The 17,380-nt window shown below is 39.8% G+C and overlaps 1 protein-coding gene across 5 annotated transcripts in view; it reads right to left on the bottom strand.

Moving 5' to 3' along the window:
- Nucleotides 1–17,380, bottom strand: part of ABLIM1 (actin binding LIM protein 1) — a 280,514-nt gene that overhangs the window by 252,274 nt on the left and 10,860 nt on the right. For 2 of the 5 annotated variants that reach the window (XR_012498406.1, XR_012498407.1), the window contains exon 1: nt 7,363–7,591. The exons of 1 other annotated variant lie outside the window; for it this stretch is intronic. Coding sequence is in view for 1 of the 4 variants with exons in the window: in XM_074339008.1 (XP_074195109.1) it covers nt 7,363–7,375 (13 nt within the window). In the remaining 3 variants the exon portion in view is untranslated. Of the gene's footprint in view, nt 1–7,362; nt 7,595–17,380 lie in introns of those variants that run through there. 2 more of the 5 variants (XR_012498412.1, XM_074339008.1) reach the window with 2 other exon arrangements.

The raw sequence follows: 17,380 nt of genomic DNA, 5'->3' as shown, positions 1-17,380 counted from the left end.
ATTGCCAACCCTAACCTCTTCTCAACATTTTTTTTAAACATTTAAAATTTATGGCTTTCCACCCCCCTCTTTCCCCCAGACTCTGGGACTCCTCTCCTTCTGTTCATTCCTATTTGGAGCTGAAAGCCAGAAATAGCTGTTTACTTCATTGTCCTCGTTTCCCTTCATTGTTACCATTCAGTGGCTACCCTGTTGTGGATGTGCTTCTTTAAATGAATTCTCAATAATTTGAGGAAGAAAACCATGAATAAAGACCTTGGACACTGTTTTACGCAAAACATATTTTAGGATATTTCTTTAGTCTATTTAGAAATTGATTCTAACATAGTTACATATATGCCATCAAATAGTATTCTTATATGAAATAATGCTAAAAAGCTGGAGAAATAACACACTGTAAAACATAAAGAACTTTAATTTATTAAAATGTGAATAACCATAATTATGCAGACAGAGCCCTTTCTCTTATGAACCTAAAAAATAATTCTCTAACCAAGACCCAAACCATATGACTTCTAATCAAGCAGCAAGTAATTCTGAGAGCTTGACCCACAACTCCTGCTTTGATTTTCATTCTAATGCAGGGCTCACTAATACAAAAGATTTTATAAATACTATCTACTAAATAATGACTTGCCCACCCAATAATTATAAAACAAAATATGGACAATTTCCTTAGTGTGGTAAATGCATGTTAGATAATTTTCTCAGTACAATAATACAAGGTGCTCGGGAACTAAATGTCAAACACCTTGGCAGACAGTCATTAAGCAGGTAGTGAGTCCAAGGACAGCCACAGGTAAATTGAACTACAGATTTTAAAGCTGCTTTGCTAGTGCATTAACTAGAGGGAAAGAGTCACTCATTCAAAATGACTATGGTGGGACCCAAGACACTAACACTTCCTTCCCACAATAGTTTTTCTCTATATCATGTGAATTACCCAAAAAACAAAAAAAACACACACAAATATTCCAAAACATTCATTTGGGTTTGACTTTGTGCTAAATGTTACCGTTAATCTATCCCAGTAATTACACCTGAGCATACCAACTTCCCATGAGCAAACAACCCAGAAATGTGCTAGATTAAAGGGGAGAAAACAGCCAGCCCAGGATTTAAATTTTAATGTAGATAATATACAGTGCAGCTGATGCTACAGGCAGATATTTTTAGATATTAACCAAAATTCTACCTTTTAAGAACAAGGAATACAATGACACCAAAACATGCTTGCTAGACTCGGCAAGTTAGGAAGGCCACTGTCCCATAGGCCTGGGATGGCCCCACTAAACACCTGCCGTCCTAGCCCAGTATCGCATCAGATTTAGCATCTGTCCTAGACAGAATTATCCCACTTGGATAATAACTTACATAGTACATGTGAAATGTATTGTATATTTAAATGTGATCAATGAATGTTAATCAGACCCTATTTGCCCCCGCCTCATTCAATCACAAATTCTAACACCTTTTAATATTTCTCCTCCCCAAACTCATAACAATTCTCACCCAGAGCGCTCAATAAATATTTGTTAAATGACTTCATTAATTGCTATATTAGCATCTTCAGTCCAGGAATGGATTTGGAATAAATCCGACTAGTCTAGGCAAGAGATTCAATAAATACTTAGTGGTTGAATCTCAGTAAGGAAGGTCAAAAGATCAAAGGAGTTAACCATCATCCATCACACTGTCTTCTTGCTTGCTGTCAAATAAATGGCTGGCATTTCTAAATGTTCTTAGGGGAAGGGGAGAGAAGAAAGCATGTATTTTCTCATCTGTGGAATCCCTTTTATACCTAATATAGATTGCAACTCCATTCCCTTCTATTCCATGCTCAGTAAAGAAAAATGTGATCATTTAATTTACACTAGCAAATACTTAAGTTATCGTCAAGTCCAATGTCTCTCTATTTTCAATTTGTAATAGTCTTGTTTGTTTCAATCCCTCTATTGTTTTCACATTCTCTCTCTCTCTCTCTCTCTCTCTCTCTCTCTCTCTCTCTCCATCCCCCAAAATGTTTCCTTTCTAGTTTGTAGGTCAGTTGATGTTGCCCCCAGGCTGTTGTATGTGACAGAAGGATGATGTTTGTATTCTAGTCCCCAAGGTATTCACAAAAATAGCAAAGGGTATACCTCAGTTCTTGCTGGGGAGAAAACAAGAGCTGAAAACGGGAGCACCTGGTATAGTCTACAGGAAACACAGTGTTTACTCTGTCCATGGAGTAGAGTCCTAGGTACCTTGTTGGCCTTGCCACACTGTCACCACATGGATAAACAAGGTGAGCTGCAGGAGAAGACCACAAAACTTCAAAATGCCTCTCAAGAAGTACTTAAGAAAAGTGAACAAAACAGGTTCTTTTTGGCACAAGCTGCTACGTATGGTTAGTTCTGTCTGTTTTGAGTGAAAACAACCCCATTATACTAGTCTAGTGAAGGCAACATATGCTGTCAATTCCTAGAGATATAGCATTTAATGAGTATAGACAGCTGGGTTTTCAGTGATGTGTATTTGATTACAAACTCTAGGAAGGCTGACGAAGATGCCTATGGGAAGGCTGGATGGATGGGTGGATGATATTCATAGAGACTGTTGCTTTAACCAGGGCGAAATGCTGACCACTCTCTTTCCTTTCCTTTTTTCTACCCAAAGACATTAGAAACCAGTGAGTAAGCACACAAGGGTAGCAGCAAACGAAGTACAGTTCAAATCTTAATAAGCAGCTTCTTGTGAATGGAGCAACAAAATGTCAAGTAGCATCAAGTGACTCGTACTACTTATGTCAATGAACATTCATATGAATTAGGTTCGAAAAGAACCTGAAACCACAGGCTCTTGAGAGAGAAATGTTTCTCCCATAAAAGATGATGACTAATTTACCATCGCGAAGATATTGTGCTATAAATTTTACAAAATTTCATCTTTCATTTTAAAAGGCTCTGTGAAGTAGTGCTGTTTTGTTCCTCTCCAGAACTGAGGGAACTAGTAATATGCATGTAAAACTAGGATCAGTGAAGAATGCACACTTCTTCCTGGGGGAATGGCCTTACTCCTTCCCCTTACTATAGCGAAGCACGTGGTTGGGTTGCTGTGCATTCGACCCTCCCATGGACCAGCATTCTTGGTGTTGCAATGCTCTGGTGTTGGGTACGAAACTAAAGATACGGCTCAGACAGCCTAATCTGCCATGTGAAAGGAAACATGGGAGGGTTTCTGGCAAGACTTCTACCTAAATGAGAACTGTGGTCGTGGACAGGATAAAATGTAACTCACTGCAGCATAATTTGGCAATAAAGTGCCATGTCTAACAATGTGGGTAGTTGAACAAGCAGAGGTGAGTTTTTCTGAGTGTACCGAGGACAGATATACTCTCACTTCCTTTCTATACATCTGTACGTCTCTGTTTGGGAAAAGCCTTTGATGTAAAGGCTTACTGGTTTGATCCATCATCATTCCCTCATCTTCCCCATCCTTCTTTCCCTCCTCACTGCAAATCTGGCACCCGCTCACACATCACAGATTCCTTCCTCCCCACATATCCTGCACGGTCACTCCTGAAAGGAAAGCACGGCTTTCAGTATTCCGCCTCGCTAATTCCCACTCATCCTTGGAGATGAGTAGGAATTCAATTCAAAGTGAAGCCGTTCTTGTTATCACCAGACACAATTAGCTGACCATTCCATGCCAGCAAAATCATTTCTATATGATAACCTTTATCAGCTGCATACATTGCTTTACACACACACACACAGTTCGAGTTTCTTTGGCAGTCAGGTTAATCTTTTTTCATTTTGTATACCTAGTCCCTAATAGAATAAGGCATGCTATTGCATTAAGCGACGTCAACTTCCAAATAAAACCAGAAATTCATGTATGTTCATAAAATCAGTTATCTAAACAAGAATTTGATTAATCCTTGAAACACACACACATACACACACACACACACACATAAGATGACTTGGTACTTATAGCTTTAAATATAAGAACTGGTCTAAGAATTGATTTTACTACAAATTCAAGGATGCATATACCGTGTTTCCCCCAAAATAAGACCTAACCAGAAAATAAGCCCTAGCATGATTTTTCAGGATGACATCCCCTGAACATAAGCCCTAATGCATCTTTTGGAGCAAAAATTAATATAAGACCCAGTCTTATTTTTGGGAAAACACATCAAATGTATTAGAATCACTGCCTATGGGAAAGGGGAATGGGATTGGAGGATGAGGACAAAAAATGTATCAATCAATAAATTAAACAAGAGATGGGTCTGATGAACTGAGAAGTATGATTAACTCAACCTTCTCTACACGACGACTCAAAATTAAAAAAAAAAAAAAAGTACTGTTCATGGATACCATGTGGGAACAATTCAGCCTTCTGAAAATCTTTTCTGAAACATGATTGTCCCCCATGTGAAATACTGATGTCAAACACTATTTCTTTCATGTAAAAAAAAAATCTTTATTGAATTGTAATCTATTTATTTTCAATGCAAAAATAACAGACTTTCCAGAAGTGCAGTGTGTTGCTGTTTTGATTTTATTTTTTAATACCCAAACTACTAATGACTAAACTTGGCTTTGAAATATATCTTCTCTTTTCAGCTTGATAAACTGCTTGAGAGTTCTGTAACTCGAAGAGAGGAAAAACTGTAGCTGCTAGAGGCCAGAAAAATGCCCCCCATATAACAAGAAATAAGAACTCTTGGTGCATTAATCTTTACAACATCACTGTGCAAGAAACTGATAAAGGTATAGTGATGCAACTAGTGGTATAACAAGCAAAGAGTTACAAGAAGAGAGCAAAGCAGAAACAGAAAGGAAGTCTCTCCTTTATCAATTACCAGAGGCATGTTTGTTGAGCTCTCCTGGAAGCAGGAAAGCTGAAGAAATCAGCAAAAACCAGCAGCTCTGATTCCTATAGTCTTTCTGCACCCAACCCTATAAAAGAGCCTCTGTCCAGCAGAGGGCCTTGCTGCTACTCCATAAAGCTGATGACAGCCATCACCACCTCTCTGCCTTCAGCGGATACTGCCTGGGACTCAGCGTGGGCTGCAACTAAAACTCTTGCAAAGTTAGGACACTTGAGGCCAGTCATGCCCAACCATCTCCCTCATTCCTGCAATCTCACTCACGGAAAGGACAGAGGGCCCCCACCCCTGTTCATTTCTTCTCTGTCATTACCAAAGGTCCATGGAAATGTTTCTAAACGTACTGGGAATTCCAAATTACTTACAAAAGCCATTTCCTTTAAATCTCAAGTATAAGGCATTTTCTCTCTCTTCTTAGTGAATCAATGATTGTGATGTTCACTGTAATAGTTAAAAGATTAATAATAGAGAAGCAGCAAGTGCGGCTGGACGTGATCAGGAGTCAGACAGACCTGGGTACAAATCAGCGTCTACTATTTACCAACTGTTCGAGTGCAGGTAAGTTATATAATCTCTCAAAACCTCAGTATAGATGAAGGCATCTATAAATGGGGTGGTAATAAGAGTATCTACGTACCTCAGTTACTGTGAGGATAAAATAATAAAATACATGTCAAGTGCCTGACAATAAAAAGCAAGAAATAACGGATAGTTATTATGATGCTTTTCCCCCCTGCAAGATTAGTCAAATTTTAAACAGTTAAAGGCTAATTATCAACATGGGGTTTGAAGGGGAAACAAGACAGCTGAGTAAAATGTCTATGTTTGGCTCCAAGTCATCCTGCTTGAAACCAGGTTCAAGAAAAAATGTTTGAGAACTCGGCCCCAATTCAGGACTCTACCCCTCTGAATCACTGGGGCCCTCTTCATATCATATCCTCCGATAAACCAGAGACCCTGTAACAGGAGAGGCCAAAGACCAGGTGAAACTGGGAAGGTTACCTAATGAACTTGATGCTTCCGAGGACAGACCAAGGTTCCCAGTAGTTACTTGGCTCCTATGCTGTGCAAGGCTCCGTACCAAGAGGTTTGTGTGGTGTAGAGGTGGATCGGAAATGGATTCTGACCACAGAGTTTTACAACCTCTGAAGAGATATTCCCCTTATTTTCTTTGTGGTACTTTGGACAGAGGTCAGGATGGAAAGCCTGGGTCTTCGAACATAGTTCAGAGATTGTACAGCTGGACTCACTCAGAAGATCCCACATACATACCCAGTCGCCTAAAATCATATCTGTTCCACCCTACTTTATCCTTCTCTAATACGCCCAATTGTTAGGCATCATTAGTAGCCCGGTATCCGCAAATGTAAATTCTGTCATTCCGCCCAGCCCTTACCACTTCACGTCCAGATACAGAACCAACCACCCATATTGCCAGATCAATAAAGACTGGTTTCCTTAAAAAGGAATTTAAACATCCTGGATAGAAATTACTCTATTCATTACATACTTGGAACTGAACCCTGAAAAGGAGCACTTGACTATCCAACACATGTCATTAAATTCCTAAACCTCAGGGTTAACCCTTCAGAGTTAAAAAAAAAAAAAAAATCGTCAACACCTCTTACAAGTATCAGGTTACCCAAAGGGTGGTACTTATTGCTTTGGAAATACACTTTCTAAAAATAATCAATATTTTCCTTAGATGCTCATGGCAAAGCAACCAAATCACTTTGTTTTAATTGCTGGCAAGCTGCACGATGACTTGATGTCCCTAATATTTCACTCATAGTAGCAGCCACGGAGCTATGACTAACCCACTCTCCCCAGCATCACCACTGGCTCTAGATGGTAAGAAATACATTCCCTTCACTCTTGCCTGAAAAACCATTCTCATTTTTTTTTTCATTCACCCAGTTTCACCTGCAGTAATTGCTTCACTTCAGAAAGAAAACGTGTGTGGGGGGGGGGGCGGTGAACGAGGAGAGATTAACACAAATGTGAGTACAGGTAGGGAATTTACTTTTTTAATGGTGTGTAAGCACTGCAGCTTTAAATCTTGCTGCATCAAGCCCTGGATTCCTTCCATAACCGAGCTGCAAAATGGTAACAAGAAAAGAGGAAAAAAATACCTCTTCCTCCCTCCCAGCCAGCCCTTCAGGCGGTTCCCCAGCCGGACAGGCAGCGAGAGCCCATCCCCCACACACTCCCAGCTCAGACCTGCAGCTTGTGCAGGTGAGCCGGGCACCGACCTTGGCCCTTAGGCTTCGCCCACATCCGGGGATCAAGGTCATGGGCGAGGGCTTCCTTGCACCTCCCAGAGCCCAGGGATCCGATGGCAAAGTTTCAGGCCGGGTTGGGGCCAGCGCAGCTCTTGCAGGCCCTCGCCCTCTCGCACCTGCCTGGCCCGCCCTCGTTCGTGCCCTGCCCTGCCAGGCCTGGGCGTGGGGTCCGTGGACGGTGCCCACCTGGTGCCTACTCACCTCTTGCGGACATGGTTCAGGCAGCAGGAGCCAGAGCAGCAAGGGCAGAGGAGAAACCCGGCAGGGTGTGGGGAGGAAAATATCCCCGAAACGCACACCCGCGCACAGGGACCCTCCGTGGGGAGGCGGCTCGCAGCGCGGGGACGCCTCCCGCAGGACACCTGGATGCCCCAGCAGCCGCAGGGAACCGCCGCCGTCCGGGCGAGGCAAGGCTGACAGCTAGTGGCCCGAGCTGGGCGGGGCCCGGCTCCCCCGCCTCCCCAGCCCGCCCCGGCCCGCCCACCGGGTCCAGCAGCCGCCGGGGACACTCCACTCGCTCTGTTGCTGCTTCAGGCGGGGCTTTTGTCCCTGAGCGCCGCGGGGCGTGCAATAAGGGTCTGCGTCTCCTCCTTCCCCGACCAGTGTTATTAATTAAAAAGAATAACTAATAATAATGTTATTGCTATTATTGGTGGCTTTCCAGCCTCCAGCTTTGGCCCCAGAGAAAGAAAAGAGCTGTTCTTTTCCCTCTCCTAAGTGATGCCCTTGACAAGAGGGAAAAACCTCTGTTGCCTGAAGGGGTTTGGCCGTTAGTGGGAAGAAGGCCTTGGGCTGTCCACACGCGGGGTCACAGCAAAATTAGAAGCAATGAGCCCCTTCAAAGTCAACCGGGGGGGATGGGGAGGGCCTTTTCTTCTAGCAACCACTATTAGGTGCGTCCTGGAGAGCAGGGATGCCCCACGTAGTGTCTTAAGTCAACAGATACTCAGCTAAACTATGTAGACACACTTGATTCACTGTATCAACTCTGAAGTGTCAGGGCTGGGCTGCCCTGGAGAGCAGGATGAACACCCTACACAAATCCACTTTTTCTGCATATCAGGGTCAAAAAGAGAAAATACAAGAACAATCTGCGACTGCCTTGGAGGGTTATCAACTAGAGCTTGATGTTACTAGGCAATATAACAAAAGCTACCAGATCCAGAAGTTTTAAGCTAAAGAAGCGGGATTCTAAGCTTTGGGAGAACAGGAGCAGTATCTTCAACATCTCAGACTGATGGAAGAATTCCCAGTGTCAGGAATTCACACTATTCCCTTCTCTGTTGTCCATTCCTCTGTACACGCTCACAATAGATGTTCCACTTATTTTTGTGTAGGTACTGCCCAAATCTATACTTGTATGATGGGAATTGTATAATAGATCTGACAAATCAGAAATACCTCAAAGAATAGGGAGACACAATAGCTCTATACAAAAATAACTGGTGGATAATTGAGCACCATTTTAAAAAGCCCTATCAAATGATCTTCTGGGGAAGGAAATACTGGGAAAAAAGATAAGTAATGAGAGCGAAAATTTTCAAATTTAACTACCAACTGCAAAAATTAACTTACTATTTATCCATTGAGATAACATCACAATCCAGTTGCTTCAGTCTCAAAACAACTCTTTCCCCCCACTGTCCTCAGTTCACTATTAGCCCTTTTCACCCAAAGGATGATTACATGAATAGTCTAGCTGTTCTCCCTCCATTCCGTCAAGTTTATTCTGCCCATTGCCTTGAGAACAGTTTTTATAAAACACTATAACATGACATACTCCAGAACCTCCAGTGAATCCCCACTAATCTCCAGATAAATCTTCAACATTGCATAGAATTTTCATCCTTGCAATTTATCCACTCAACAGGATTTTACTGAATATATTCTATGTACCAGTCTCTATGATAGGTACTAGCATTACAGTGGTGAACAAAATAGACACTGTCCATGTCCATATGAAACTTGAGGTCTACGGGGATTTTAAGGTCTTCTGCGATCTATGTTCTCCTACCTCTCCAGCATCATCTCTGGCTACTCCACTAAGCAGATGCTCTGCTGTAGACAGACTAATAGCATAGTATCCAGTCTCCCTCACTTTCATTGTGCTTCTCAAATGCCCTCCTCCCCACCCAAATTAATTTACATACCACCACCTCATGACAAGTTTGCCAGCTACCTAACCCACATTGATCTCTTTGTTCCTTCAATTTCTATAGTGTGTCATATTTTCAGAACCACCTATTTTTACTTAACATACTGTTTCGTGTTGCTATTTAATAGTTTTTGTTGTTACACTTAGTTAATGTTTCCTGTCTCCCCAACTGATTGAAAGCTCCTCAAAATCAGAGAGACTTAGATAGTCTCGTTGAATTGAATTTGTTCTGGAAGTACGTATATTATAGAATGTATATGATTCCAGACATCATATTATTAAGATAGAGAGGTCTCAGAATGGTGTGCCTTTCTACTTTTATCCTTGCAATTGATATCCAGTCCTTTTCTCTAGCTGCCACAATAGTTCTGAGGTCCTCGTAACCACACACCAGAAGTATAGGCACAATGCAAAAGCTTAGTAATGAACAGATCTTACTCTTATCCTTAATACACATATAACAGACTACACAGATGCTTATAAGACGCACTCATACGTAACTGTAAGTCTGAAATAAGACACCTTACACAATACTGTTAGGTACACAGATGGCACTCAGTATCTGACTGATTGGGCAGTTGGAAAATGCTAACTTATTATCAAAGATCACCTTTGGCTAAAGAAAGGTTTCCCTATGAATTTAACTTTAGTCTTTCTGAGGTTCAGTATCAGTTCAGATTTTTAAATATATATATATATATATATATATATGATTTGCTTATATTTTAGAGTTATCGTACTTTGAAATGCTTTTTAGGCTCTCACTCATGTCATCCCAGAATTTCTTCCCACAATCTTAGAAATCTAAAACTAACTCTTCCAACCACATAGCAATCAAGTTCTGTTTAGTAGCTTGAACATCCTAACAAATTTCTCATCTAAAACTCACTGAATATACTTTAGAAATCACTGTGAAAGCAAATGTAAGGGACAAGGCATTTTATGAGAAATGTTAAGTTCAACTTTTTTGAAATCAGAAAGTAAAGTATAGTTTCTTGGTTGAAATTATAAAAAGGAGTTTTTATAGACCAATGGGAAGAAACACATTGCAGACTGTGTTTTAAAAAAGATGTTACTATATGACTCTTGCCAAAAATACCCTTTCGACTTCCAATGGAAGGAAACAGTATATATCATTAGTGTTTTCTACTCTTTATTGATTTTTTAAAATAATTGAATATGGATTCTTACTCCCACAGCTTTTCAACTGCTGACTCACCATCACTTCTCATGCTGAACCTAAACTTCTCATGAATAGTATGAGAATAATTCTGTTTTCTACACAATGTCAAATTTAAAAAGACAGAGTAAGCTACTCAATAAATTTTCAGCAAATACCTTTATAATATTGATCATGTAATAGGCAATGAGAACGACCTGGCAAACAAGCTAGATAAGGTCCCTGTCCTCATAACACTTACATTCTACTGGGGAAGTCAGACAATATAGGTGGAGAAACTAAACCTGAGACTCTTCATTAATTCAAGACACTAAAGGGAGGTAAAATGATCCCAGGTCAGTAGCAACCCTGATGCCCCCCCCCCCAATTTTATTTTGATGAAAGAATTCTAAATTTAGACCTCCAGGATTCTACAGATAGTGATCAAAAATGAGGTCATAATCAGAGACTACCAAATACACAAGGAAACAAGTCATTCTGAGTCAGCAGAAACAACACAGATAACATATGGATACTAAGTACTTCAAATATTGCAATTCCCAGATAACAAACATAAAATAAGAGATGACATACATAAATAATAAGTTAGGTAATAAAAGGTACACATCACAAAAATGAGCCAGAAAGAGATGATCAAAAATGACCAGTAAGTTTCAAAAAGAACCAAATAGAAATTTAAAATATCAACTGTTAAAATTTTTTTTTTTAATTCAATGGGTAGGTAAAACAGAAAATTAGTTAGAACCAAAGAACGAAGTAGTGAAATGGAAAATAAATATTTAAAAATTGCTAAGCATATAGCTCCAAAATATTAGGAGATGTATAATGCAAAAGAGAGGATGAGATATATAGAGAGGGGTGAGAAGGTCTAATGTATAATAGGAGTCCTAAGAGAGCCTAGAAAACATAGAGGAAAGACAACATTTGAAGAAATAACAACTGGGGACTTCTTTACGAAAAGACATAAATCCATAGACAAAGGAAATACAACATATCTCAAGCACGATGAATAAAAAGAAATGTAGACCTAGACACATTGTATTGAATTGACATTGAACAACACTCAAGACAGAGATCTAAAAAGCCTTCAAAGGGAAATGACATAGCCTACAAAGAAATAACAGACTTACAACAGATTTCTTGAAGGAAATGATGAAAGCCAGAGACAATGGAATCCTGATTAGACTGTTACAGGCATACCTCGTTTTATTGCTCTTCACAGATTCTGCATTTTCATCAACATCGAGCCAAGACCCTCCACCAGCAAAAAGATAACGACTCACTGAAGGGTCATATGAGAGTTAGCATTTTTTAGGAATGAAGTATTTTTCAATTAAGGTTTGCACCTTGTATTTTTCAGACAAAATGCTATTATTGCCCACTTAATAGACTACAGTAGAGTGTAAACATAACTTTTATATGCACTGGGAAACCAAAAAATTCATGTGGATTGTTTTATTGCGATATTTATGTCAGTGGTTTGGAAAATCTCCAAGGTATACCTATAACTATTCACTTAAAATTGTGTAAAAAGCAAAAAATATCTTTCAAAAATGAGGGCAAAATAAAGCTATTTTAAGATAAACAAATATTGCATTTACCACTAAAGGAATTTCTACATTATTTATATATAAGTATATACTGGGGGTGCCAAAAAAGTGTATACACATGACTTGTATTCATCTTTTGTTATCAGTATATATTATTACAATTTTAATACAGTTTTTTCCTTTCTTAAAATGTGTATACATTTTTTGGCACCCTCTGTATCATATCTAAATATATTTAAATGACCCTTGTTAAAAGGTCTGAGAGGTGGAAGAAAGAACGAGGGGAAATTTTTGTTTAGGTGTAAATAAACCTAACTAAAGATTGATACAGTCAAAATGACAAACTAGAATAATCTTTTCTTTGAAAAGATTAACAAAATGAATAACCTTTAGTGATATTAATTAAGGAAAAAAGATAAGGCAAAAATGAACAAAATTAGAAAGAGACACCTAATTACAGATAGAGCAGATGTTTAAAAGAGGCTGTGGACTGGAATTCTGCTTCTGGCCATTATAACATAACAAGAATAGGACTTACCTTCCCAACACCAAACAACTAAAACTCTGAATAAAATACACAAAACAACTATTTTTAGGGATTCGACAATCAGAAGCTCAGAACAGTGATCCTTTAAAAAGGGGAAGCAGGACGGATGGGTGGCTCAGTTGGTTAGAGGGCGAGCTCTGGGCAATGGGGCTGCCAGTTCCATTTCCACATGGGCCAGCAAGCTGTGCCCTCCACAACTAGAATGAAGTCAATGAGCTGCCGGTGAGCTCCCGGGTGGCCAGATGGCTCAGTTGGTTGGAGCACCTGCTCTCAACCACAAGGTTGCCGATTCGACTTCTGCAAGGGATGGTGGGCAGCGCCCCCGCAACTAAAATTGAACACAGCACCTTGAGCTGAGCTGCAGCTGAGCTCCTGGATATACCATGCTGTGAAGCAGAAGAAACTATGTAGAGAAAGAGTTCCAGGACTGCACGTCCTCTAGAGACATGGTGCTAGGCTATGTATATATATATATATGGTGAAACTCCACAAGTATAGGTAAAATGATCAAAATGTTGAAAGCTGAACAATTTGTATGGTTTACACAGGGTTGGGAGATAAATTTGAGTTCTGGCCACGCACAGTGGTGATTCATTGATGATAACTGAAGGCATTCAGTGGAGACCCCATATGGGCCACACCTTAGTAGGGAGGCCAAAAATGCTAGTAGGGAGTAAAATGGACACTCCATCCACCCTAGCAAAGCTTAAAACAGGCCTTGAAGGGATTGAACTGATCTGTAAATAACTAATTGCCTATAGAATGGAGAATAACCATTTTAAAGGAAGACAAACAAGCGAAACTAGAAAATACATCACTTAAGGATAAATTCTTGTACCATATGATAAATTATTTTCTTAAGCAAGAGAATTCTTTAGACCACACTGTAACTCAATGACATAGCAGTCTCTGCTATGGCAACAGCTGCTGGACTGGAGTCAGGACCTGGACACAGGCTAGGCATTGAGTTCTTTCTCTAGAGAATTTGGATGGGAACAGAGGTCACTCATTAGTCACTGTGAGGCCTTTGACCTGGGAAATGAGGTGCTTTGAACTGAATTTTATGTCCCCAGCAAAATTTGTTAAAGTCCTACTCCCCAGTGTGATGGTGTTCAGATGGTGTTTAGTGCCCTTATAAGAAGAGACACCAGAGGACGGGCTCTCTCTCTCTCTCTCTCTCTCTCTCTTCCTCCCTTCCTGTCCCTCTCCCCTTAACATGTAAGGACACAGCAAGAAGATTGCCATCTAAAGAGAGCTCATCGTGCTGGTACCTTCATCTTTGACTTCTAGCCTTGTGAACTGTGAAATAATATTTTTTGTTGTTTAAGCCACCCAGTCTATGGTATGTTTTTGTGGCAGCCTGAGCTGACTAAGGCAAATACAGAACTCTGTGATTATACTAAAAACCATTGAATTGTATGCTATGTGAATAAAATTGTTTTTAAAAAGTTTAATTAATAAAATTACTATTGTTTGCTGGCTTCAAATTGCACATGATAAAAATAATATCTACTTCACAAGGTTATTATGAACTGTAAGTACAATAATGTGTATGAAAGAACTTTTTAATATAGACCATTGAACACGTGGTAATTATTTACTTGGTTAATAACGGGCACGTTTTGTGGGCCCTACCCCTCAATATCCAATTAGGATCCCATTTTTCATCTAGGGAGCTTCTCAACTAATGCTTGAAGACACCAATCTAATTGTCCACAACTTCCATTCCGAAACCTGTGTTCAATTCATCTGAGCCTCCTAACTATGCCCACATCTAACCAGCTTAAGTCATTCCACACTTAAAATGGCTGTTTGGAGGTAGAACATACTGCTGCATTTGATGTCAGGTAACTTCTTAGGAATTATGTTCTGAATTATTTCTATTCTATCCTTTGGTAAGTAGTAAATTCTTTACTTATTATGGAGGGGACTTAACATAATGAAACCGTTAGCTGGAAGCAGAGGATTAAAGGCGGGTTGGTCATGCAGCATGCTGGAAAAGTTACATAGAAGTTGGCAGCAATTTGGGGGAAAATTGGACTGAAAATGGAGAGATAAAGTCAAAACATTGGAATGAGTAATCAAGTTGAAATGCAGGCCCCAATGTGAAACTTGAAAGGTGTCTACTCTAGAAATGAAGGCCAGTGGCCGGGTTTGGTAGAGCAGAGCAGAGATGTTAAATATTTCAGATGTAGAAATATAGATTTTAGGGATGTTAAATATTTCAGATGTAGGCTCCATCATGAAAGGAAATCAGCACAAGGCAATCAAAGCAGAGATAAGAACAGATTCTAGCCCCTAGCAGGAGTCAGAAAAAAAGTGCCAGCTGTCCAAAGGCACCCAATCCAGGAACCAGTGCCTTGAAAACAAAATAAAACAAAACAGAAAAACAAGAAACACAAGGTAGTCAAGCAGCCTGAAAAGAAGGAATCTGGATGTTCACTGGCACAGTTGAGGGGAGGGGAGTGGCAACCAGTTCATTCTAATTGTCCGGGACTACCGTCTGCTGCTGGCTGGGGTCTCCTTAGTTCCAGGAGAGAGGTGAGACATCCAATAAATACCGGACGCCCATTCCAAACACCGCAGTTAGGCCACAAAGTGCACAGGAGCCACAGGAAGTTCTTGCTGTTCTGTTTCACTTACGATGCATTTGTTGGAGTATTGAAGACACATTTTGCAAACCCTCTCAGTCATTGTTTAGATATGTTAAATCTCACCAAAAGGAACCTGCAGCCCGGTGATGGCATGGCTGCCTGGATGACTGAACTGTTCTATCTGTCTCCACTCTGTGACTGTAGGGAATTCCTAAATGACATGAAAAAAGTGACCTGGTCTATAGCTTGTGACTAAACTCCAAATCTGATATTTCTAATGGCCTAAAAAATGTCCCTAATCACTAAGACTCAACATTATATGCTACAGAAATTAGAATAGAAATTTCTAATATTAGCAATATTCCTAATATACGGGTAGGAAGCTCTTGCTAATAGGATCAAAGGAATGTCAAGTGCTGATGAGAAGATTACATTGATGCTATGATTTGGTTGCAGAGCCAAGCTAGTGGAGCACAAAAGTAAATATTACCTGAAAGGAGTATGAAACTCCAGTTTACATAGTCTGGCATGGTGATTTTTACACCACATAATTGTGAAGCCCCACATGATACAATATTGAGAGGGTGTGAGGCCAAGTAAGTCAGAATACTAAAGAGTGTTTCAAAGATCCCATAAATGTGGACAACGAATCCATTTCTGGTGTAGTTAAAATTACTAGTGACATCTTTTATAACATCTTTTTTTTCTCTCAGCAGTAAAGATTTTATTCCATCATCTTTTCCCATAGTTTCTGCTGAAAAGAATGCAGTCTTACTGCTGACCTTTAAAGGTAAAATGTCTTTTCCTGTCTATTATCATTATCTTTAGTTTTCAACAATGATATACCTGTGTGATTTTATTTTATTTTACCCGGCTTGGGTTCAGTGGTCTTTTAAAAAAATTTTTGATAATGTCTTCATATATTTCTTCTGGCTCATTCTGTTTTCTCTCTTCTCTTTCTCGCTTACTCACTCTGTCTCTGTCTCTCTCTCTCGTTACAAATATGTTAGATTGTTTTTAGACTGTTTGTGTTCCACATGTCTCTTATTCTCTGTTCTTTTTTTCTCCTTAATTTTTTTTCTCTCTGTCTCAAGTTGGATAGTTTCTGTTGACCTGTCCTTAAATTCACTAACTGGCTTTGCTGTGTCTTCTCTGTTAAACTCATCTAAAGTGTTTGTTAATTTCAGATAGCATGTTTTTAGTTTTTAGAATGTTCATTTGATTCTTTTTTTACAGATGTTAATTCTCTGTTGAATGTATCTAGCTTTTCATCTATTTTTCCATATTTACTTTATTAATCATAGTTTGATTTAAAGTCTTTGTTGTTTAACTCTAACATATAACCATCTGTGACTTTGCTTGTATTGTCTGGTTTTTATCCTGATTATTGGCCATAGTTTCCTTTCTTTTCCCACATTTTGTAATTCTGATTGATGCCAGACATTGTATGTAAGAGAATCCAGAGGCTACAGATGATATCATCTTCCACCAAATAGGCAGATCCCCTCAACCCAAACAGAGATTACTATTTGGACCTATTTCTCAGGTGTGGCCCTTCTGGCTTTTCATTGAAAGCCTGCTGTGTCTCTGTCATTTCATCTCTTCAGAGTCAGTTCTGCCTTTCAGAGGTTTTGAGTTAAACTTTTTGCCCTCTGATTCCAAGCAGTTTCAATATTGAGGAAATGTCTTGAGTGAGTAACTGGCTATTTGTGGCAGGGCCTCTCCTTCTAGCAAGATTTTTGTCTCCTAAGCACTATGAAACTGGGATATTTCACTCTGCCTGTTAGAAGCTTCTAGCCAAGTCCCCTAGTGTCCTGCATCACCCAGGAATCAGCAAATGCTCCTTTGTATTTGATTCTCTACTAGTTTACAATCTGTCCAGCCAGCCCCACACAACCACCAAAAATTCCACTTGTTTCTCTTTTCCCTAGAGGGGTCCCTCTTCCAGAATTGGCAAAAATCCCCAGAGAAGAGAATGGCCTGAAATTGTCACCTAGGAAAGGCTCTTCCCTCTCTGGAACTTTAGTTCATATAGTACTCATTGTTCCCACAGCTTTCTTGATACCTTTTAAACTATGACTTTTGTAACTTATGCTTTCCTCTCCTAGTTTTATAGCAAAAGCACTGGCCTGCCATGAGCCACCTAGAAGCAGAAGTCAGAAATTGGCCTGTATTGTTTTTCGAAAGGTTGTT

This window comes from Rhinolophus sinicus, linkage group LG07, assembly GCF_036562045.2.
Source record: "Rhinolophus sinicus isolate RSC01 linkage group LG07, ASM3656204v1, whole genome shotgun sequence".
Taxonomy (NCBI): domain Eukaryota; kingdom Metazoa; phylum Chordata; class Mammalia; order Chiroptera; family Rhinolophidae; genus Rhinolophus; species Rhinolophus sinicus.
This window is presented reverse-complemented; position numbering and strand designations above follow the sequence as displayed.